We start from the raw sequence: 24,689 nt of genomic DNA, 5'->3' as shown, positions 1-24,689 counted from the left end.
AAACCGACAGACACAATCTAGATAACAATGATTCAGAAAGTTATTCTGTTATCCATGTTAAATCTGATACTCTATTGAGACATCTAAAGTCAGCTCTTCACACTCTGTTCCCATGGCCTCCCATATGGTCGTCCCAGGATGCGTTACATCATCTCAAATCCCTTCAGAGAGAGTGTGGTATCTGGGGAATGAGAGTTCGGGGAGCTGTGAGTGGGGGGGTGGGGGAATGTCTTGGCTGCTCTATTGGCCCAAATCCACCACAAACCTGACCTGGATACGAGGCTTGAAGACGGATGTTATGTGATATTAACAGTTAATGAGCTCATCTTCCATTTCTCTCCCCCCCCCCCGTCTCTCCCCGTTTCCTCTAATCTCTATTCGTGCACAGGCCCAGGACAAGAGGAAAGCTCTGGAGGAGACCAAAGCATACACCACCCAGTCCCTGGCCAGTGTGGCCTACCAGATCAATGCCTTAGCCAACAATGTACTGCAGCTGCTGGACATCCAGGCCTCGCAGCTGCGGCGCATGGAGTCCTCCATCAACCACATCTCCCAGGTCAGAAATACACTCTCTCTCTCTCTCTCTCTTTTTCTCTCTCTCTCACACATTGTGACCACAGACCATACAGCTGTGAAAGAATGGTGCCCCACATTTCCCACTTCTCTTCTCACTTCCACATAGACGCTGTTATTTTCAATCACAGTTCGAGGCCCTCTGCAGCTATCCGTGGTTCCGTTTTTTTATTGCTTTTATCAATCTTAACCGAGTGTATGACTGACTAGCTGTTTGTTCGGCTGAATGACTGCTAGTCTGTCTGTCTGTCTGTCTGTCTTCAGAGTCCCATAAACACATTTTACAACATTTACTTTTAACCTCAGTCAGTCTGACACATTAAGTATGCAAGTATTTGTCCACCTAGGGTTGTACTTATCAGCTAACACTTACACGCATGGGTTTAAACAAACAAAAGACCATCTTGGGTTTATTCTGTTACTTATTTGACATTTTCAAATGAGAGATAAATCTTGCTTTATAAGAAATGATCTCCCTTATAAATCATGTCAGTATCCATGAAAAACAGCTGAACTTAGATGTTGGTACTTAATGGGAACACTTGCCCTAACAGCTGAAAACATTGGTTAGAAAATTAGAAACGTAATCAAATGTAATAAGTTACATTACTTTGATTAAGTAATTGAAATAGTTACATTACATATTACATTTGAAATAGAGTAACTAGTAATCTGTAACCTATTACATTTCCAAAGTAACCTTACCAACCCTGATGATATATCATAATTGCCATGTGATGACATAATTTAAGATTTCAGATAATGAATTACCCCAGAACAGATATTCCTGTCTGGTCAATTGCTCAAATGATTTTCCAAATATATTATATCACTATTGTAATGTACACATACTGTACCAGTCAAAGGTTTGGACACTTTCTCATTGAAGTGAATGGAAAGGTGTGTCCAAACTTGTGACTGGTACTGTATATTTTAATAGAGGTTTATACCATTTTTTTTTTAATTGGCTGTCCCTGTATCAAATTATTTCTATCACATACAATGTATCATAAACCTTCAGCCTTGTAGAAGTAATCAGAGTTATTCCCACTCCTAACCTTTCACATTTCAATGCAGGAGGCTTCTGCCATGTGCAGGTAAATCCCGCCGCTCATCCAATGAAGGCATTAAGAGCTCAGACAAATCAAACAAAGAGTCCCCGGCCATGTGGCATCTCGTAGATTAGATCTGGGAGGCATTCACCAAACCTGCAACACGTACGACGCACTCATGATTGAATCCAAACGTAGAAAGCAACTGTTGAAAAATTCAGGAGCTGGTTGTTTGTTTGTGTGTTTTTTCACGTTGACAATCTCCGTGCTTTATGCGCTAATGGTGGGAGCGGGTGTGTGATGGAAGGAGTGGTTCCTTTAGCTATGCGTTTCCTGTGTACCGCTATCTATGTTTTCCCTCTAACGCAGCTGTGCCAAGAGTGCCAGAAATTCTTTCAGGATACACTTGAAGGTCAGATTTTTCAGTCTAATGGAGGGAAAGAGGACTTGTGGGACTGGAGGCGCTCGGGAGATAGAGAGGAAGCAAATCGGAGGGAAATGGAAGGTGGATGACGACAAGCAAAGAAAGCATTAAGAGAGGAAAAGAGAGAAAGGCATATTTACACTCCTTCAGGTTTTGAGTCAATATCCTGACAAATAGCATTTAGTCGATACCAAGGTCACCATGACGCCGAGGCCTGCCTGCCTCGGTCTCCATGACAACTCCCCTGGGCCACATTGGAAAAGCATATGAAACACAGTTAGGCATGGTGCTTTTAGATCGGCAAAGAAAGCCATTGCCATACAGTAAAGTCCAGGCTTTAGCACACATTGTTTGACTAATTGTGTCCACTGCCTCTCTTCTCTGGTGCATGTGGGAAATTCCAAACTTCCTATGCTATATTTAAGCCCGGAGCTATGTGTACTTTTTATTGTTGCCGAGGCGCAAGTATCCAAGTTGAACTGCTCGGTGTCACATTAGGTCAGCTGATGGTCAACAAAGAAATGGGTTTTTTTTGCGTTTTTTTTTTCCTCGCTTTTTCAGGTTTCCTCTTTTTGTTTTTTAAAGAAGTGGAAACAGCTCAAGTCAGTCCGGAGCAAACTAGTTTTTCTTCTAGCTGATATTCAACACTGTTAGAAGATTAACACGCTGCTTCCTTGCATCCTTTTTCCATCTTTCTCTTATTTGCATAACTCATCTCCCCCGTCTCATCTGAATGGCTGGGAAATGTGAATGAGCTTGTAAGTTGAAAGGTTGAAAAGCTGGAAAACACAGAAAGCCCATTATCCCTTTCATTCACAACATCTCCATCTCCTTCTTGTCGTTTTTTATGGATAAGTCAGAGAAGAGGTGTCTTAAAGTGTTTTCCATAATGACAAGTATCTCTGTTTTAATAATAAAGAAGCAGGAATGTGACCTTTTTGCAGGCTGTGGGTGTGTTTTTATGGCTCTCCAATGTCCTGTTGAGTGGTGGATCATTGTCATGTTGCCTTCACTGCTCATGGATATGAGATTAGTGTCGACCCTCGAGACGTGTTGAATTCTGCTGAATTGGTAATGGAGAGGAAAGCCTGTCGTTAGCAAGGTTTATGTTGTTTTAGTAGCGAAAAAGGAAAGGAAGTTTTCTAAGGTGAATACCACGACATGGACATGTGATTAATCCTTTCTAGATCATGACCTTAACATCATTCACATACCAAAAACAAACATGCTTGCATTACAGAATCATCTGGCTTTCCACATTCTTCCAGTTGATCATATTTTGTCTTCAGCCTGTAGCCACCCATGTCCGAAGCTAGGTTTGCCTATGTGGCCCTCTTACATTACATGTGTTAGTCAGTGTGTGTGTGTGTGTGTGGCGAGATGTTGCCTGGCGTCAGTGCGTCATTTTCTTTGGTTGCCCACAGTTACACGGTTCAGTCAGTCTGGTCAGGGTGTGTCTGTTTGGCAGTGACATCTCTCCAACTAGAACACATTCACCCTCCTGAGATTGATGCTAAGTGTATCAGACTATACTGTTACTGTTCTTTAATAGCGCCTGTGTTGGGCTGCGAGACTGATATTGGCTTTTGGGTGTTGTTCAGTTGCAAGTAGTAAGAGGATTTTTCATCTGTAAGTATATTTAGCAATAAAACAATCTCAGCCTCTTTTTGAATATTGTGTTAAAGTCCTTTAAACACCTGTAAGGCTGCAAATAGGGATTATTGTCTTCAATGATTAGTTTTGCGATCTATAGCCCAAGGTGACGACTTCATATGATTTGTTTTGTCCAAACAACAGTCCCAAACTCCCACGTTTTGTTTGATAAATGATGAATTTCTAACTATTAAAAGTTGTTGTTGACTTTCTTTCAATTGAGTTTGACTAATCCTGCAATTCCCAATCTTTGATTTATGACCCCTTAAAATGGAGCAATATCTGCTTGCAACCTCACCACTGGCTACATATTATCAGTTGTGACCGGTTCAGCCAAAATATTTGTATACATTTTAGAGGCCGGAAATTAAAATTATCTTGGGATTTGCAACAAATAAGCAAAGATTAGATGGACACATGAGAAAATAAACATAGTTTGGTGTTGAACAAATATGCTTTACTGCTTTCCTATTGCATTAATAATATTGCAACCCTTCACATTTATCTTCACGCTCTTGACACCTTGCTGGGAACCACTCGATAAATCAGTTAATGGAGTAATCGGTTCACCACTAGTCAAAATGCCAATAAATTGCTCATTTTCAAATAAAAACCTGTGAAAAGTCAGCATTTGGATTATCTGTAAACACATTTAGCCTCAGCAGAATTATAACACTGATGTGTTATACTTGAATAAGTGCATCTAGGCATCATTTTAAACCGTTTTTGGTGTGTTATTCATACAGCGTCACCTGAGCTGCTTATTGATATTCAGCGGGCGTCAGGGCCTTGCAGCAGTATGACTGTAGAAAAATGTGTGTGCAGCTACAGATGTACAAATGTTTGTATGTTCCCTGCTGTCGTTGCCATTCACAAACTGCAGGACTGAGGCGGAAGGGCTCGGACGGGAGAACAGAGTAGCTTGCGGGGCTTCCACCTTGTGCTGCGTGTGAAGTGGCTGCTAAGAGGCTGCGAACAGGGAGCGCTTTGTCTGTCCGGCGGAAGAAAATGCCTCACATTGAAACCTCTCTGTGATACCCCGAATGGAGAGGGAAGAGAGGGATAATAGTGTGGGTGTGTGTGTGTGTGTGTGTGTGTGTGTGTGTGTGTGTGTGTGTTGGGGAGCTGGTTCTGCAGCTCCTGTGTCCTGAATATGTTTTTTTCCTTCCTCTCACATATCTAGAGTTGCATATTTCCCAAATCTGCAGCACATAGCACAGCACGTCATTTAGTTGTTTTTTTTTTTTTACAAAATTGAACCCTGTTGCATGCAGCCACACAAGACTTATACTTAAAAGTCATGAATTGTCATTGTTGCCATGACAATAAGTAAACCCTCTGTCGTTCACCTGAGACAGTCATAGCTCTGGAGCCTGTGTCAACTTTGTGGAGTAAACGTTCGTATGGAGGATGAGACAAAACAATGGAAGGAAAGCAGAGTAGATTATTCAGGGAGACACCTCGAGGTCAGTCCAAACTCAAAAACTCAGACTGAAACTGAAACGTGGAGAGAAGGGACTATAAGAAAAGATGTATTGTTAGTGGTATAACAATACAGTTCAGAGTTCAGTGCCATACAGGACTTACTGTTTGATACACTTTCAGTAACCTTAAATAAAACGTTGGGATGAAAATTATGAGGAAAAAACAGGTGTGAATTGAACGATTGTTATCTGTACAATCTGTCTTGTAGTTATTGAGTCAGAAAAGTTTTAATTTGAACTTTATTTTGTCTAATAGAGGGTTTTTTTTAAAGGTGTTGCTGCTAAATGTGAATAATATGATCTGAGTCACATTTTTCAAGTAGATGTGTATCACCATGAAACTAAACTCAAATAAAAGAAATTTAGATGAGAAAAACCCTTTTTATAGATGTCTGGGTCAGTCACAAACTCAATTTAAACACCTTCACACCAGCTGATTTTAGATATCTGTCTCACATATTTTTAGGACTGTGATAAACAGACCTCTGATAGTTCAAAGAATTGCATTTTATTCTGCCCTTTAGCATTTAATCTGCATGCAAGCAAACATTTGTACACTTTATGAATCCAAACTCAACAAATAAAGATGACATAATTCTCCACAACTCGTTTGGCAACAGATTATGTCATAATAGACTGTTACACCCTTAAAGTTTTTGTGGTCTTCATAAGGAGACACAAAACATACACCTCATTGCAGAAAAATTGAGCATGAAGACCTTAAAATAGCCAGTGGTGCACGCACACACGCACACACACTCACACACACACATGCTGAACTATAAATGAAGACCTTTTTTATATTTCATGCACATGTGGCCGAGACAAATTGTAGTGCTGCCCTCACTTCTTTCTAAATTCTTTTAAAATGCCCAGTGAAACATTATTAGCAAGACCAAACTACTGGTTCTTCTGACAGCATGTCAGCAAAAGAGGAAATACTGAGTCAGCCTCAGGCAACAATTGTGAGAAATTGGTTAGGAAAACCTTAAGTGGGAATTGTTGCCAGACAATACAGCTTCAGTCAAATATTTTTAAGAAAAGCAATGTTTATCCCCTCAAACTGTAATTTAGACTACATTTTATGCCTCTAATGCACCATTCAGTTTTAATTAATCAAGGGGAAATTGGAAGGTGGTTATCTTAAAGGAGCAATTATTACTGCTGTGATGAAACAACGGATGAATTTATGGATGTGAATGCAGAGAAGAAGAAAAAAAGGCAGGGGGGGGGTGCATTTTAAAGCTCGCTGTGTTTGCTGGCACAGCTGTGTTTACAATGATGTCAATCACCTTGTTTTATTTTGCTTTCACTGGTCCAGATTTACATTTGGAGCTGGCCAGTAGTGTGCTTACTGAACCCGGTGACCACAGTGATGAAGCAGCACTATGACAGGCTGGTTACAGAAAAGCAGCTGACACACGCACACACACACACACACACATATACACACATCTACTGTAAGCTCCCAGTTTGTCCTGACAGCTGCGAGGTTCATGGGAGATGGTGTTACTACAGTTACACAATATTGTTATCTGATCATCACATGAGTCAGCTCACCGTTTGTGTTCAAAGTAGGATTTTGATTGTTTTGGTTATTTTGCATTCTTAGTTCCTCATGTTGTACGATCGCATTCCTGTACTTCTGTTTGTGTGTTTTTATGTGTGTGGGTGTGTGTGTATGCGTATCCATGTGTGTGCAGAGCCATGACTTGGACACACACATTTTGCAAAGTCTTGGGGGATGTGCGTGTCTGTGTGCTGCAGTGCTGGCTTTTGACCTCCCGTTGAGGAGGAATGGCACTCATCCAAACAGGAAATGAAGCTTTATAGTTGTGTGGGTGTCTGTGTGTGTCTGTGTGTGTGTGTAGTCCTTGTGTTTCCTGCTGATCCCACTGCTTGCCTGTGTATTTTGGTCTCTCTCCTGCCTCTCCTAGTGGTCTCTCCCACTTGCCTTGCTGTGAAATGAGACATTCTTTATTTCCATTCGGAGTTTTCCTGGTATTTACACTTATCCTACATTATTCTTTCTCTTTTGTGGAAAGTGTGTTATAGTAATGTGTCTGTCTGTTTGTGTGTGTGTGGCAAAATCTTTGTGGTGGTCCACAGCCTCCAGGCAGGGGTTGTTTAAAGGTGAAAGACATGGATTTGGTACTGGAAAGTGGCAACTTTGGGCTGGGAAATTTTATATTAGATCTTTTTTTTTCTTTAAAAATGAGAACAATTATTTAAGGGCAGCAAGGGCATTTCAAAACTGTATAAAAACACAAAAAGTAGCAGATCTTAACATCTGAAATGCTAGAACCAGAGAATACCCTGCCATTTTTACATTATTAAACAGTTGACATTGTTAAAAGATGAGCAAAATAGTTGCTGAATAATACTTTGTCAGTCTACTCTATTTCACAGATTGCTAAATGTTTGTGTGAAGCAAAAGACGAAGAAGTTATGTGATGTTGTTTGTAGTGCGGAGTTGAGAATAAGTAGATTATCAGATATTTGTAGGTTGCAGCTTCTCCAGTGTGATAAATTGCAGTTTTTCTATATTTATATGTAGTTATAGTTAAAGATAGCTAGTTGTAAGATTAAATGTTCAGATCAGTATTTTGTGCAGTTGATAACATAAAAAAAGACATTGGTTACATCACTCATAATCATGTTTCTTAGCTTGAGTGTTTTTATTTTTTTATTTTTTTGTGGCACACTTTAGGCATCCTCTTCATCTCCGAGCAGCTAATAGGAATCAGCAGGAGGGGAATTGAAAATCTTCAGGAGTTTTAATAACCAGAATACTCATCTTGTTTTTGCCAATATCAAGCCTATCAACACGCAGCAAATACAGATGGTCCCATTCTGGTACAGAACCATCTGTTATGACTGCAACTAACAATTATTTTCATCATCAATTCATCATTTTTTCAGTCCATCTATAATTTTTTGGAGCTTAAAACTGTTGCGTATGCTCCCTGTCAGGTGTGTGAATATGAAGCCTGGTAGTTCTTGGAAAGAGCACGCCTGCATGTCAATCATGTTGACTCTGACCTGCATGAACAGAGATTGAATTTGAGCGAGTGATGATGTGAAATGATGGCAGACTGATGTTCAGTGAATCATCCTCTCCTAACCCTCTGCTCTGTGGTTACTTCCTCTCCTGCTCTTCCTACTCCACCTCCTTCCCCTTCCCCACTGCACAGTGTCATCATCATCATCATCATCATCATCATCATCATCATCATCATCATCATCATCATCATTACCAGTGCATTCTTTCCCACTTAACAACCCCTCTGCAATTACATCTAATCATTACACCTCTGTTCTGCAGTTCCTCCTTGTTTTTAGAGTAACGTTGGCAATTATTTGATGGCTCTGTATAAACAAGGCTGATTAGATAATACTTATCTCCCCTCTCAGAAGGCACAATGTGTAGCTGAGATTTAGCTTTTGGTCTTTTTTTCTTGTTTGGGTATTATATCAGCTCATTCACAGCTTGTATGTAAACTTCAGAGCACAGTCTTTGTGTAACAGAGAGTGCTCTTGGCCACAGCCCAAACATTAGATTGGTAAATGTCAGCCGAGGTGTTTCCATATGTGCTCTGTTGGCAAACAAAGTGGCCACCTTGGCATGTTGTCCCGACTCTATTAAATAGAGGATTTTCTTTTTTTTTTTCTCTCTGCTGGGTGAGTGGGAGAGACAATCTCTCCCAAGGTCTCACCCTTGACCAATCCTCACAACCTCCGCTTCTGGCTCCATCACACCACACATGGGTTTGTTACATTTACCAGAGGAATCTGGTTTTTGAGAGATGTTCAACAAGAAGCTGCCAAACTGAGAACTCCCCACGGGGCGTTTGACCTCCCATTTTGGCTCCAAGTGCAGATGGAAGCTCCGACATGCTCTACGTTGCACTAACTGCTCAGAGAAACAGCCTCTCCGAAGGGCCCTTTTGTACAACTGTTTGACTCCACAGATGACAGGCTTCAGATGTGCTGGCTGTAATCATGCTGAGAAACAGAGACCAGACAAAGAGGCATTTGCTCTGCTTCAACAGCCGTTTTGGCTCAGCGTAGAGTTGGGAGTGTTGGATTGCAAAGCTCCTACAGACGAGGCTGCTGAGAAGCAGAAGACATGGGGCTGGGAGGCTCAAGAAGGAGGCATGTGACCGGTAGTTAGCCGGTTCAAATCTAGGACAGGGTGCCCTAAAGCAGTAGCTGCTGGGGGTTGGGCTACTTGAGAGGTCACAAGATCAACTTGAGGGGTCATGAGATGACTGACAAGATAACAAAGCAAAAAAAAACAAAATACTGGATAGGTTTACATTCTCAAGCCTTTAAATGCATTTAAATTAAAGGCTGGGTATCATATTAAAGGTCTTGATACTCTTGATTATGAATACAGTTAGTTGAGTTTGAGCCCTGATGCCATAATTATACTTCTTCAACACTCTGCTTTGAGGTATTATACAAAAGAGCACAACTCACATGTTTAATGTTGGCTGAATACAGGCATTGGTACAAGAACATTGCTTTTATTTCATTTTTTTAATGTCAAATATTGGCAAAATTAAGACGTGCAATCGCTATTTGATAGATGTAAACAATATTACGAATCTGACCTGGTAAACTTTTTGTCTTATTTCTACAAACACATGTTTTGAGTGTCCATAGCGTAATTTCTGGTTCTACTCACAACTTATCAAATAATAAGACCTATGAAAAGATTTGGTAGCCACTGCCTAAAAGGTACTTATTACTATCTTGCATCAGGTTTGGGCATCTCCCCTTCAGGATGTAAAACTTAAGTGTTTCCTTCTAGTCTCACTTCTTTTTGCTTCCTTCTAACAGTCACACACTCAGTAAAACCCAGTGTAAACATACGAGGCAGTTGCTAGTTTCTTCACCAACTGAAGCCTCTATACAAAATGATGCAACAATGCAACAATGGCACAAGCTGTCTTGATTGCATGATAAGACTTTGCTTCAACGCTCCACACAAACGCAGCATGTTCAGACCTCTTCTCTGAGGAAGTTATTTCAGGAAATGTAGGAAATAACAGTAGTAGACAAGGCGAGTAGAGAGAAAGTGGGTGCATTAAAAAAAAAAAAAAAAAAGCACACTTCAGCACTTACAGCACTTCTTCATCAAATAACTCCTGGAACACACAGAGCATCACAAATTGTTCAAATCCGCTCTGAGGGATGAATGTGGCTGAGAGTGTGAACGTGAAGCAGGCAGCAAGGTATTGCCAAGAAAAAGCACTGACTCACACTCTTAGTCACCTTCTCCTGGAAAAATAACAGTTAAAATGGAGATAATGTTCACATCTTCATCATCAGGCTGTCTTCACCTGTTAGCAGCTCTGTATAATCCTCCTGCATAGTATAAGCCTGAAATTGAGGTTCAAATGTGTTTAACAGACATGTGCTTCTTAGATATTATCTCCTCGTAATCCCGCAGAATAAGAATGTCCAATTCCTGGACTGCTGTAAAGACAAGCTTATCTTCGCTCTCAGCCAGAAACGGCCTTTTAATAAGACTCTCTGCCACGTCTTATTTCATAATCATGTAGTTCTGGTTTATGATATTACATGCCAGTAAAAATAGTCCATGTCTGAACATTTGTGTGTGTGTGTGTGTGTGTGTGTGGTATCGAAGGAGCAGGAAGAAAATGCCTCGCTGCCAGTTGGCATATTTTTAAATCTTAAATAATCATAATTATCTGTAGTCGAACTCTATCATTAACCATTGGCACATATATCTGGTCCGGCTAGCCTCACATGCACATACTTGGATATGTAGGGTGTGTTTGTCTTGTAGTAGGCTTTCCCCTGTGTTGTGTGTCAGCTCCCAGTTCAACCCTCTTACACCTACAGTTCACGCTGTGCAGCCGTTCCTTTTTTAATTTATTTTTTTGTCTGTTTGTGCATTGCTGGCATTTTATTGAGGATATCATCCCACGGCCGGTCTGCCAAAGTGCTGAAAAGGCAGTTTTTTTCTTTTTTTACTCTCCAACATGTGCTGAAGTGAAAGCAGCTGTTTCAATTCCATATCAAAGTTGAGAAACCAGTTTTTTTTTTTTTTCTCCTGGGTTTCTCCTTACCTCACCCTTCAACACAGTGTGTGTTTGTCTTGTGGGAAGTTGTGAAGTTACGTTTGCGCAAGGCTCCGAAATTCCATTCCTGGCCTTTTGATTGGCTGTGCCACTGGGCTGAGAGATTTATGTTGGTTTGCTGATGTTGTGCGGACGCATTCTGTCAATGTATGACCTGTTTCCAAATACTGCAGTCCTTCCAGACTCCGCCTCCCCGAGTCCGAGCAGTAAAAATCACCATGAGGTAGAGAGGCTGGGTCAAAAAATCGCTGTGGGATGAATCCTAGTTCTACATTTTAAGATTTAACATTCAGTACCATGAGTCTTTAAAAAGGTGCTGGATTTAAAAATAGCGTCAAGGACAACTTGTTAAAGCACCTGTACACTTACAGCATCTCCTTTGCATACACTTAATTTACTATCTAACTTTTCAGGTAAGCAGACCTTTATTAAAGCATGAAACATGTCAAACCCACAAAGAGCAATGCACAATAGAGGAAGAGTCATCATCAGTTAACAAACCTGAGGTGATAGATGTCTCTGGATGTCTCTTACACTTTTACTACATGTCTTTGAATGTTTGACAAAATGGCTAACTACCAAAACACCCAGAGAAACATAGAAGTAGGGACAGGCAATATGAATACAATCCTCTATCAATGGGTACATGTAATCTATATAAAGGCTTGAACATATGTTGTGATATAATTCATTTTCTGTCAAATCAACTGAGAAATTGTTGATGGCTGAATTAAACCAGACAGGACTGACTATATCTGGCTAATCCAGCAAAATAGTACTACCAATGTCATGAAAACATCCAATATTGTCATAAAGCAGATATTAAAAGGATAGATATCACCATTTAAAAAGATATGGCAAAATCTATTACAGTTGACAATGAAATCCCTCACTGTTTATCTCATCAAATCACCCAGCCCTGCAGAGAAGGGTATTCTTGTTAATGCCCATATATATATATATATATATAAGGTAAAACAAATGTAGATGTATATAAAAGCGCAGTGTCTTTTTTTGGTCATTTAAAAACACAGTGACTTTTGTCTTTGGTGCTCTATTAGTGCAGGCATAGATTATAGCATAAGTGTCATATCAAGACCATCATTAAGGCCTGTTAGGTTGTTGAGAAAAAAGCATATGAAATCCTTTTATTTTGCTACCTTCTCATATTGCATAGAGTCGCCCTCTGTTCCTAGGAGAAATTTAGGTTATTAGTGGTTATAGTTACATAGGAAGTGACTTGCTTAAACCTAAGACCAATACACCAACTTTGCCCTAAATACTAGTGATGGGAGTATTAAGTCTAGAGGAAGCTGAACTTTACTGCACTGGATGTTTTGCCTCTCCCAAGTGTTTGACATTCCAAAAAGAAATCCAACACTGGCCAGAATGGTAAACATGGCACTGGCTTCTCAAATTACATGATTAGCTTTCAGGGTGTTGAAGTTCATACATTTAACATAGCTAACCTTCTGTCTATTTGGAACTGTAAGTTCTCCAAGTGCTGCCTTTTAATCAAACTGGCAACATCTGGATTAAAAATAAATAAATAAATCACATATATTTAGGCACTTGTTGCTCCTAACAACACAACAAAAAGTATCTCATCATGGCAACTCCAGCACTGAGTCACTTGTATCCCAAGATGGGAAGAACTTGTGCAGTCCAGAATGATCTTGACTGGGGTTTTTCCCCCTGTCTGGTTAGAGCATGTGGATGACGATGATTGTGTTGGCCGCAGTTCCCATGAATGACTGACCTAGATCCTCAAACTAGTCATATAGGTGGGTGACTCTTCTCTGGATTTGGGGAAGAATTGGGTGGAATTAGAGAGACATAACCTAAAAAAAAGATGTTGTCGGATGCGGAAGAAAAATCAGGTGGAAGAGTTGAAGATAATGGAAGGGATGAGTAAAAAAAAGAGCAGTGCAAAGAAGTGTAGGCTCTTAATTCCTCAAAGCCTGTAGCTGATGGACAAGCCAAATACCGGAGCCAAAACAGCAAAGTGTTCTGGGAAAACACCCGCAGGCTTTCAGGCATATGGTTGACAGTGCTTCAGAACACATGTAAATCATCCACCTTTTTAGTTTGGCAAGGGGTTTTTCAGCTTTCACTCTCTTCCCACACAACACATGAACCATTGGGATCAAGTAAACACCTTTTAGTACCTGTATTGAAAAGTCAATTGAAGCAATTGTCGGTCGAGGGAAGAGACAGGCTATTAAGGAGCTCCCCACCAGGTCAGCCGAAAGGGGTCAAGCCAGAATGCACTTCTCTACTTGGACTACTTGGACCTTTTTTGCGTTTTTGTCAGATCCATTTACTGTTCTTGGACACCGGTCAGTGGATTAACAAAGCACTCTCGACAGGGTGCAACCTCTCGCTGTGTGAAAGTTTGCTAAAGACAAGAGGTTTTGGAATTTAGTATGCCGTCAACACTTGTGTAACATCGGCCCGTAACTTACAGCAGGGTTATTTTCTCGGCATACAGGAAGGAGATGAACTCACACCATGTCGCCTCCTCACTTCCCCCCTTTGCCAGCTGCGATTCTGTTTGTCCACACGCTGTTCACTGATAAGGACAAGTACGCTCAGCCAATACCAGCTGCTTTCCCAGTTTAGCTGCAAGTGAGTTGCTTTCGGTTGCTTTCGGTAGTTTCGGTAGTTTGTGGTGGGACTTTTCCTCCTTTTGAGCAATGGATAAAACATTCACTTCCCCATAATATCTTATAACAATGTCCCATGCCCATATCGTCAATAGGAGGAGAGGTCAACAACAGGTCCAAGCTTTCTTTTAGAGGTTACACCAGAACTTGGATGACTTAGCCAGTATCTACTCCACCTTTATTCCTTTCTTTTTCTGTCTGGGTCCATCGCAGCCTTTCACTGAACCCCATCACTCCCCTGAAAATGGAAATTGGAACCCAAAAAGAAAGATTAGATTTTGGTGCAGTTTTCAGATGATCGTGATTTATGACAGTTTGAAATGTGGCCATTATCTCTGAGCAGTGGAGTCCATCTAACAGCTCAGATCTTATCCATGTGGAGCTGTTACACACTGAAGTTTTAAATTTGGCTCCTGTTTAAATGGAATATTTGCGCATTGGTTTCTTTGCGTCATTTGGAAGAATTTGTCAATGCAGCTGGGTTTTTTTAACATTAAAAGCGTCTCGTGTTCTGGCGAATCAGCTCAAGTTTGACTGTAGACAAAGCTTGGCGGTCTTCCTTAATTCAACCAGACACAACAGGGCACGAGAACAGAACGGATGTTTCCCCTTTTGTATGGGAAGTCTCTTTGGGAGCAATTATGTATGAGCAACTTTGCCTGTTATGAAATATTGATTATTCTTTTTTTTCTGTCGTTTTGAACAATCTGCATTCTTATACCCTTGTGTGTCTTGTAAGAAATAAATCTGCTTTACATCATTTCTCTGTTTTTACTGGAGTTCTTTATCAGCTCTCATGCCTATGTTTCATTAATGTCACAATTTGAAATTAAACGTGATATTGTGCAGTGACGGGTCGGGCTGACTGCACTGGACTGGATTGCAGATAAGTCTGTCTGAGTGTTGTTGATTCCCTCAACTCTGGGACGAGTGATACTTGAAGGCTTAGCCGGCCATACAGTGGAACCGTGCAGAATAAAGAGACAGAGCTCAGTCAAGCTCCAGATCCCTGTGGCATGAAAGGAATCCTCTGTTGGTGCTGGTTGCTGACTTCTGGGCCCCCCCACCCCTTCTGTGAGAGACCATTATTTTACTGGTCTGCCCTCAGTGGACATTGCAGTCTTTCATCTCTCAGAAGAAGGCCAGCTGCTCTGGGCTCCTCTCTGCTCGGTGGGAGTGGGAAGGCAGATCAGGGGACGGGGAAAACATAGTGGTGTGTGATGTGCTGATCTGTAGAAGATTTGACAGTTATCGATTGGCAGAAAATAAATTGCCGACTATTCATGATCATCAGTTAACCGTTTTTTGTCATCGATCAAACAAAAATGCCAAACGTTCTCTGGGTGTAGCTCTAAATTTGTGATGATATGCTGCTTTTCTCTGATTTATAACACCAAAATTGAATATGCCAGCGTGTGGGACTGATGTGACCAAGGGCTTTCGGAAATACATTATCTGTAATTTCATCATCTAATCAACACATGACGAAAATAATTAATAATAGATGATTTTAATAAAATTAATGGTCATTTAAGAGGACCTGTTCAAAGGCATTCCCTCTATAGCATGCAGGTCTATTACAGACATGTGATGGGATTGTTGAAGCTGTTTTCGGTAACATTTTGTGGAAAGATTGACCCCCTATATGGTCTACCAACAAGTAAAGGGCTCATATCAACAAAAGTTTGTAGGACATGGGAAGTATTATGTGGATATTTCACCCCAATCTTAGATAATGTTAATCAGATTAGACTTTCATAAATCTAGTTTAAGAAATGTTAGATCCATCGCCTTATACCACCCCATGATATAGTAAGATGAAGGCAAACATCTAGCAATAAAGGGGTAGAATGGAGTTAAGAGATGAATTAGAAATCTATGCACGCTGCTCAATCCAAATGACAATATCAGCTCTTAAAAAACTAAAGTAATTTGCATTTATAAAGATGACTGGGTGGTTCAGTCAATCAAACATTGGTGCAGTTTCAGTTGGAAACCTTCTTGGTCTCCAGGATGATTAATAATGCATCACAATGTAATTCTAGTTGGAAAGATGCACTTTTTTTCTGATAATACTCCAATTTAAAATCCATGAAAATATGATTTATTTAAGCACACAATAAATGTGAAAAATGTGTACAGTATTCTCGACATTGGTTTCTCTTAGTTATGTATTCATGCCTTCTGTGTATTTATATTACTTCCATAATTCACATTCAACAGCTGCAGTAGATTCAGGGACGGTAAACTCATTCCTATCCATTAATTTGTGAAGCCAGAATCATTCAGACACACGTGCCTCAGTCATTGTGCAGGACCTGGTTTTGTACCACAATCGATTTTATTAGTGTGCACGGGCTTCGTAAAAAGATTAAGACCTCCGGTGATGAAAAGGGTTGCCTCATGATTCAATTAAACCTTCTTAAGCTGCTGTATGACAAGTTTATTCAATCCCAGAGGTCCCCCCCCACCCCACCCCCACTGTTCTGTACATGTCTGTGGCATTGATCACACCTCCTTCATCTCTTCTATGTCTCGCTGTGTCATTTACAGACGGTGGACATCCATAAAGAGAAGGTGGCCAGGCGAGAAATCGGGATCCTGACCACCAACAAGAACACGTCGAGGACTCATAAGATCATAGCGCCGGGTAATATGGAGCGGCCGGTCAGGTACATCAGGAAGCCCATTGACTACAATGTACTGGACGATGTGGGCCATGGTGTGAAGGTGAGCAGACATTCTCTTTTTCCTCCTATTTTTGCTGATTTTTGGATCCGCTTCGGCTTCTCTTATAATATTTCTTCATGCTTCCTCCCTCAGTTAAAAACTGCTTCTGTTCTTCCACTTTCTTGTTCTACTACATCTAATTTTCTTCCGCTTCTCCCCCCTCCTCCTCCTCTCTATCTTGCCAGAGGTATTCCTATCTCCCTCCTTCTCTTCTCTACTCTCTCTCTCTCTTCCACTTTCACTCATTTTCTCGCTTACACTCTTGTCTCTTGTGCTTTCTCTTTCATCTTCAGAAAGCACCCTTTCTGACCCTACAGGAATATGTTTCAGTGTGGGTTGGTGGGAACGGGTTGGGGGTGGAGATGAACTGAAGCAAAAAAAAAGAAAGGGAAAAAAAGTGATTACATCATATAGCTTTCAGAAAACAGCTCTATTCTTGGAGGGCTGTGAACACAGCAAGCGGAGACAAATTTGTGAGACGTTTTTTAAAGGCACTTAGACCCGGGCCGCCCTCGTAATCTCCCTCTCCATTTTCTCTAAAACCTGTGTAGAGGAATGATGTTACAGTTAGAGCTGTTGTTTATTTTCACAACCGGGGAAAAAAAACTAGGAGATAAGGAAGACTCAGACTATGATGCAATAAAACTTTATCTCTAGTAATCTAAGTGTGACATTTTCACTTCCTCTTTGCTATTAGTGCTTGTATTTGGGGTCACTGGGTCATCCTGACATTGACAGTAATGACATCATATCCTGACGGCTCCCGGCGTTTTTTGCGATCTCCGTTCTTCCCCTCGAGCATCCTGCGCCCCATCAATCAGCCAATCAATTGCAGCTGTCAGGCAGATTGGATTAGAGGCCCGCCATTACCGTCCTGTAGTGTTAGAGGCATTGATAAGGCAGGATAAAAGCCATTGTGCCACTCTCAATTTATTGTACAGAGAATTACATCGGACACTTGCGTCATCGGGGAAGGGTCTGATGGTTTAATGGGATGTGAAACATTTTATTTGGGTGAGTTTCCCACCACAGAGAACACATTTTCACACCGTATCATTACCATAACGTATTTAAAAGTGAGAAAAATGAGAATATTGATACCACTCTCATGTTTATACACTAAATATGAAGTCGAGAGGCTGTTAGCTTAGATTTGCATAGAGACTGGAAACTATAGGGAAACACATCCTGGCTTTCTCCAAAGCCCCTGAATTAGCCAACTAACTCCTCTAAAGCACACAAACAAATTATATCTCACTCATGTGCCGATAGCTTTTTCGTAGCAATTAGCAGCCAGGCGCAATGAGTTCCTGGTCAACAAAAAATAAATGTACCACATAAAAACAATATCTTTTTATGACGTTTTTTCATTTCTTTGTGTACTAGCTTCACTAAGGAGATATGTTTTAATTAGTGAGCTTCAGAGGTGCTGGCAGGCAGATTCTGAGCTAGGATAACTTCCAGTCATTATGCTAAGCTAAGCTATTCTGCTCTAACTCTACGCAATAAAGCTAATAAGCACATTTCCCAAAGCTATTCCTGTACTAATTTAATACTATGTCAATATAGTAACCTAATATAATGAAAGGCTGTAATACTATTTTTTAATAGCTTAATTTTTAGAGATTTATAAAACTGTGTTGCATAATTTTAACTTTTTTAAAATTTTGAACCAAAACATACATGCATAAAAATGTACTTGTAATATTTATAAAATGCATTCAATAGATGTTCTGTAACTTCTGATCATATATCATAAATTATGATCAGGAGATGGTGTTCTTCTGAAATTCTGGAATTCTTCCATAAAGTTCTCAGATAGGAATCAAAATCTGCAATTTTAAAACACTAGGACAAACGCCATGTGCTTTTAACAGTCAGGTTATATGATATAAAGCTCCAGGACAGCTACTAAATAGACTTGAAGCTGCTGTTTCCGTGGTCACAATGAATAGATAATTTCATATAACGTCCATATTTCTTAAAATTACTTTGGTTTGTAGACCCACAGGACAAAATCACAGTGAAGTCCAGGGAGGTGAATCATCCACAGTCCCGACCCTCCTGCTTTTGATTAAAATTTGGTTGCTCAAAATTTGGATACCGCTGCATGGTTGCACAATAGTGTCAAATAACTGAAGCCATGATGCTTCATGGCTGCTTTGGAGAGTGTTTGATGCATCTATTTTAAGAACGTTGCGTATCACTCTGGGCCTAATCTCAGTGGATTTGCTGATTTCCTTGAAACGTCTTTATAAATGCAGCACGTAGTTAGTGAATGTGATGGGTAACACACACACACAAACGCCCCCACACAGCAGTCCTACATCAAACAACCTCCTCTCATCTATGCGTGTCACAGCTAAGAGAACCAATCGATATTCAGCATCAATACCCCATATTAATTCATATGGTATCATCCTGCCGTCAGATGCCTGGCCTGTATAGAATATCTATAGCCGTCGTTTACTTACTGGCCACAATCAATACTTTAATGAGAGTTTAAATCACATCTATTGCCTCTAGTTAACTGTGAAACTGGCTGCATTCGTTCCGTGTTAGGATTGGCCTAGATGTCGAATCGCTTTTATGGCCTCACACAGTGTTTGTATAGTTAAACACCAGAGCGTGAGCTGTATAACAGAGGGAGAAACTTCATGTAGTGCTTACATACATTATTGAATAGAAGCCGCTCTCAGATCAGAAGGAACGACAAAGGAGGGGAGAAAAAAAACAGGAACTGAGAGAGAAAAGAGACGGTGAAATTCATCTTGTAGATAATCTAGATGCTTCTCTGAACACAGAAACATTATATTGATGATGATGATGAAAATAAAGCCTGCCTCTTCCGGAAGCTGACATCCGACAGATCACAGTTGTCCCGCATCTCGAGGCACATTGATATTGACATGATGCTTTTTAGCATTAATTCGGAAGATGAGATTTATTCTTCCAGTCAGCTGATGCTTAATCTAGTCAGCAGGGCTTTCAGGAATCCTGGGACGATAATGTCAGGTGTTATTTTTGAAGCCAGATTGAAATCTTGTTGTGTCAGTTTTTAATTTACAAGATAATTGATGTTTTTCAGGCTTAAGATGACAAATAATGAGGTTTCTAATGTTTTTACATGCAGTTTTAAGATCTGTTCATGTATGCTTAAACTTAACAGTACTACACAGAGGTCAGCAAGCCACTCTTATCTCATGTTTAAGGAGCTAATAAATAAACCTGTCAATCACTTAGTTTTAAGAACTCATGGCAAGGTCACAAAGTCTAATCCCAAACTGTAAATTCTTATTTTTGATTTTCCTGTGGCTCTTAAACATTTGCCACTGTCAAATGTCACACACACACCCGCTGGAATAGTTGCTCACCGTGTATTCGTCATCGTCTTTCAACAGTTTTTATTTTGGAGGGGTTGGTGGGATGACGACTCTGACCTTAGGAAGTGTTTTTCATCTCACCCTGCTCTGACAGGCTGCAACACTGGACTTGATATTGACCTTAATCTGAACCTGTCTGTCCATAATTCAACTTGGATGTTAAAAAAATAAAAAAGTATTTCTGACTATCACTGACTGTCTGGTTTGTGCCACAAAAACAAAACAGACACTATAGCATTTGCCAAGAAGATAAGGGGAAGGCAGCAGTAGGGCCTTAGCATTTATAGCGTGACCTAGATTGTAAATTGAATCTCGTCTAGCTCTGATAACCTGAGAGGAGTCAGTTTTGAACGTGAAATTTAGCATTCGCAGCCGCACTAAAGGAGTATTATGTTATTTGGGTTTTTTTTTTTTTTTTAAAGAGGCAGAGATCACTTCATGCTGACCTGTCCTGTGAATTTGCTTTTGGTTTCTCCCTTTCTCTCGTGGTCTTGTGATGCTACAGTGCTCTCTGCAAAGGCCACCAGGGATCCTGCATTATAGATGAGCCACTTGACTCTGCGGTTGTCAAACTGCAGATCAACCCCACTGCTACGTTGGCTTCATATCAGCTCCAACAAATACCAGGGTATTTTTTTAATATAGCCAATAATGTGATAAAGTGAAAGCATTTTGAGTTTAAACTTGGATGTAATATGAAGAATTATTTCACAACTAGGACACTCAATCGGCTTTAAAAGCACATAATTGTGAGACAGCTTTTATGACAACAAATGTAAATCCTTTATGAAAAACGGTTTTAGACGCCCAGTTAGCAATAAAACTTGTTTCCCTTGTGTATGATCGCTCTGCCATCAGATCCTTGAGATTTCCTCCTTGTCTGGCACTGGGTGTGGTAGGTCTGAGTAAAGAGAAGAACAGTCAGAAGCCACCACAGTGTTTTCCCTTCGGTAGGATGACTTATAGCTGCTGACCTACCCAGGTCTTGCTAAATGTTTACTCAGTCTAAATAGTATGAGGAATCATTTTTCCTCTCGCTCGCTTGTACTTTGACTTCTGCTGATTTGTTGAGACATGGCCATTTTGACATGCCCTCTTTCTGTCTCTCTCCTCTGTTTCTTTTTTTCCCCTTCGCCCACACTAAGTGGCTAAAAGCCAAGGTAAGTCTGGTTTGTCACATGACCTATTTTGCTATAATGTATTATTGATAGAATTTGTCCAACTCCCTTTCACAGCAAATCCCCTATACATGTGATTATTGTTGTCATTTCCCATTAATCGACTTGTAGTCCTCTTAGACTCCAACATGCAGTCTCCAGCTCTATAACACCCTCCCTGTCATTTTACCAACTGTTTACATTCTCATTTACTTTAAATGTTGTGTAGTTGTCCATCAATGTTTTGTAGTTTTATTTCAAATCACTATAGGCTTCCCAGAAACAACATATATTGCTTTAAACACAGTATTAGTAATTACACTGTACACATATTCTTTAATTTGCAACATTGGAAATGCAGATGTTGCATAAATCCTGTCAAAGCTTTAGTCATTGTGATTTTAGGACACATGCATTTTGCAAGACGCCTTTGCTGAAACAACCCAGGGATTTCTAACCTGCAATCAGCAGCAAACATGCTGTTGCTGAGTTAAACCCAAGCTGGATTGGCATTACATAACCCTGTAAATATCACTGACTCAAATACACTGTTCTGGGGTTGAAGAGTTGTGTTCTGGGCAGCCTGTACTGTAACACTCGATTTTTGTCACTCAAGTAGTAAACAGCCACGGCCCCTTAAATTAATTTGTTTGTAAAATAAGTAACTTTTTTTTTTTTATATATCCTTCCGACCACAGCAACATGGAAACAATCAGGCAATCAGAGGAGGAGGAACACTATCGAGGACCAATCCGCCAACGCAGAAACCACCAAGCCCTCCCATGTCAGGGCGTGGCACGCTCGGGTAAGATTTCCATTTTAGTCACCATGAAAAGAAAGACAAATCCTCTAATTATCTAACACAAAATGTAAAAAGCAGGGTTCTTGTTGGGCCAATGAAAGAACACGCAGTTAGGTCATGTTACATTCATTCACTTTTTTTAGATTATGTTTTTGGCATTGATGCCTTTTTTAAAAAAATGTTATAACTGTTTGCCTAAAAGTAACACAGTAAACACTCACTGATTGTCATGTGTTTTTGGTTTATATGCATATTAGAAATGATAAAATCTTTGTGAATAAAGGCAGAGAAAAGGGATCCATCAGAGAAAAAGTCCTGAACTTTTATCTGTTAGCGTATGTCAGCTGTCACATCCTGATGATGCTTGTTGTGGTCTGTTGCACAGCAGCAGTCGGTGACACTAATCAGATATTAATTCCAAGAGTAAACTGTGATATATTCGCATCCAGCCTGTAGCACACACGACTGCTGCACAGCATCCAGCTGGGTAAACTGATTTACTCTGCTCTGGTGAACACTCCCTGGCAGTTTTGATAGCAGGGTTTGAACTAAAGTCTGAGCATTCGTGAACTTTTTTATTTATCATTATTTGCCTTTCATTCTCCATCTTTGTGCGACTGCAGACGCAACACGTCCTACAAGACCCTGGAGCCGGTGAAACCGCCCACGGTGCCCAACGACTACATGACCAGCCCCGCCCGAATAGGCAGCCAGCACGGCCAGCAGCACAGCCCCGGGCGCACGGCGTCGCTCAACCAGAGGCAACGCACGCACAGGTAGATAAGAAAAAAGAGGAAACATGGATTCAGTCTGTCGCACATACCGACAAGCTTTCAAATTGTGAAGATTTGCTGGGGGTTTTTTGTGTGTGTGTGTGTGTTCACTCCAAATTGAATATCTGTGGGTTTTGGACTTTCAGGCTTTGTTCAAACAACAATATGTGGAAAAAACAAAGACCCCTGTTTCATTTCAGTAAGACCACTGCGTTGGCACAGAAAGGATATGGAAGGCAAAAACAACCAAACAAATCGCAGGGTTATTCAACATAAAACTTCAACCTGGCACAACTTTCATGGGAACAGAAGGTCAAATCCTGCAAAGCATTACATTATCCAATCAAATAAGATCAAGCACACATTTCTAGTGTTGAGTATTTTTAACCTGAATGCTGTGGATTCAGTGATTATCCAGACTGGTGGAATCCTTTCTCATAGTATTATGTATAAAATATAGCAGTTTTTGCTTGAAGGCATAAAGGATGCATTGATCTACTTAAACCGTTCTTTTGGATAATATGTCATCATCATCATACTGGCACCTAAAACAACACAGGCCCTTCAATTTTGAATAAATGCAGCACTGTTTTCATAATGACTAGCAAAATGATTCAAAGATGTAATTTGAGGCTTCAGGAACTTAAAATGTTCTTAATTGCACTTTTCTGAACAATGCAGACACTCATATATAGTATATATCTGCTGTGATGCTTTTAGTTACCCATTAGCTAGATGAATGCAAACGCTGACACAGTCCCTAAAGTGTCAGTTTTATCTATATAACCCAAAAAAGTAAGTGAAAAACAGGATCACTTTTCCAGCATGTATACACAGTTGTACAAAGAAACTTTAAATGTACAAAGCTTTAAGCAAGGTTACGTCAGTCCAACTGATGGAAAAGTGTGCAGATTATATGGAGCCACTCTTGCATGATATCAATCTGATATCAGCCAGCACTCTTGCCCTGTGCTCATACAATTACACTGAAGATATACATTTGCACATCATCAATAAAAATCCATTAATCAACTTCTCAAAGCTTTTAATGGAGAGCAAGACTGGTACTTAATACTTTTTTCCCTATTTTTGGATAGATATGAGTGGAAAGAGTGTCCCAGCTTCATCTCTAAATTGAACACTAAATGTGTGCTCAAATTTTCGGTAATGTGAGAAAAGCATCTCTCCTAAACTACCGATCCCCTTCACGTCTGGTAGTTCTAATCTCTTCATTTAGCTCAACAGCTCAGAGCACTTTTCACACCTCTTCCTCCTCTCTGCTACACTAAATCCAGCATTTGTCTGACAAAGCTTTATTACTGCGGCCTGAATCACTCTGATATTAATATCTGTAAAAGCCTCTGATATAAAGTACTGTTTAAAAAAAAAAAAGTCATCTGCAGCATGGAAACCCTCAAATGTGGCTCCCAAAGATTGTTACCCAGAAAATCCCCACATAGAGGAAGCAGGAAAAGCTTTCATCAAATTTGAGTTACGAGTGAGTGAAGTCGTCTCATTAACTAAAAAGCCTGCTATGCTGACTGTGAAGCTCATAAATATTACATAACTTTTTTTTTTTTAATTTTAATTTTCGCTCTCCTCATCCCCTAACTTCTTTCTCGCTGATGTATGTTTGCACAAACCTGCTCATTCACAAAGTAGTTCCTCAACTTTGCTTCTTTTTAGTGTATCAGTTAAACTTTTAGGCCTCCCCTCTTTTATAATTAGCAGCTTCAGTTCCTTAAAAAGCTGTGGAGCAACAACAAAAGAAATGTTCAACATCACAGTTTCAAATCTGAGCTTTAAAGCCAACCTTAATGTCCCTTTAACAAACCGATACTGCCCTCCGAGTCCGACTGCACCCACCCTGCTTCAGCTA

At 40.3% G+C, this 24,689-nt stretch overlaps 1 protein-coding gene across 5 annotated transcripts in view; it reads left to right on the top strand.

The window, feature by feature from the left end:
* abi1a (abl-interactor 1a) overlaps nt 1-24,689 on the top strand; it is a 51,210-nt gene that overhangs the window by 13,044 nt on the left and 13,477 nt on the right. For all 5 annotated transcript variants that reach the window (XM_062441783.1, XM_062441782.1, XM_062441781.1 and 2 more), the window contains exons 2-5: nt 389-556; nt 16,519-16,695; nt 21,934-22,040; nt 22,661-22,813. In XM_062441783.1, the coding sequence (XP_062297767.1) occupies nt 389-556; nt 16,519-16,695; nt 21,934-22,040; nt 22,661-22,813 (605 nt within the window). The remainder of the gene's footprint in view (nt 1-388; nt 557-16,518; nt 16,696-21,933; nt 22,041-22,660; nt 22,814-24,689) is intronic.

Source organism: Scomber scombrus, chromosome 20 (assembly GCF_963691925.1).
Source record: "Scomber scombrus chromosome 20, fScoSco1.1, whole genome shotgun sequence".
In the NCBI taxonomy this organism is placed as follows: Eukaryota; Metazoa; Chordata; class Actinopteri; order Scombriformes; family Scombridae; genus Scomber; species Scomber scombrus.
This window is presented reverse-complemented; position numbering and strand designations above follow the sequence as displayed.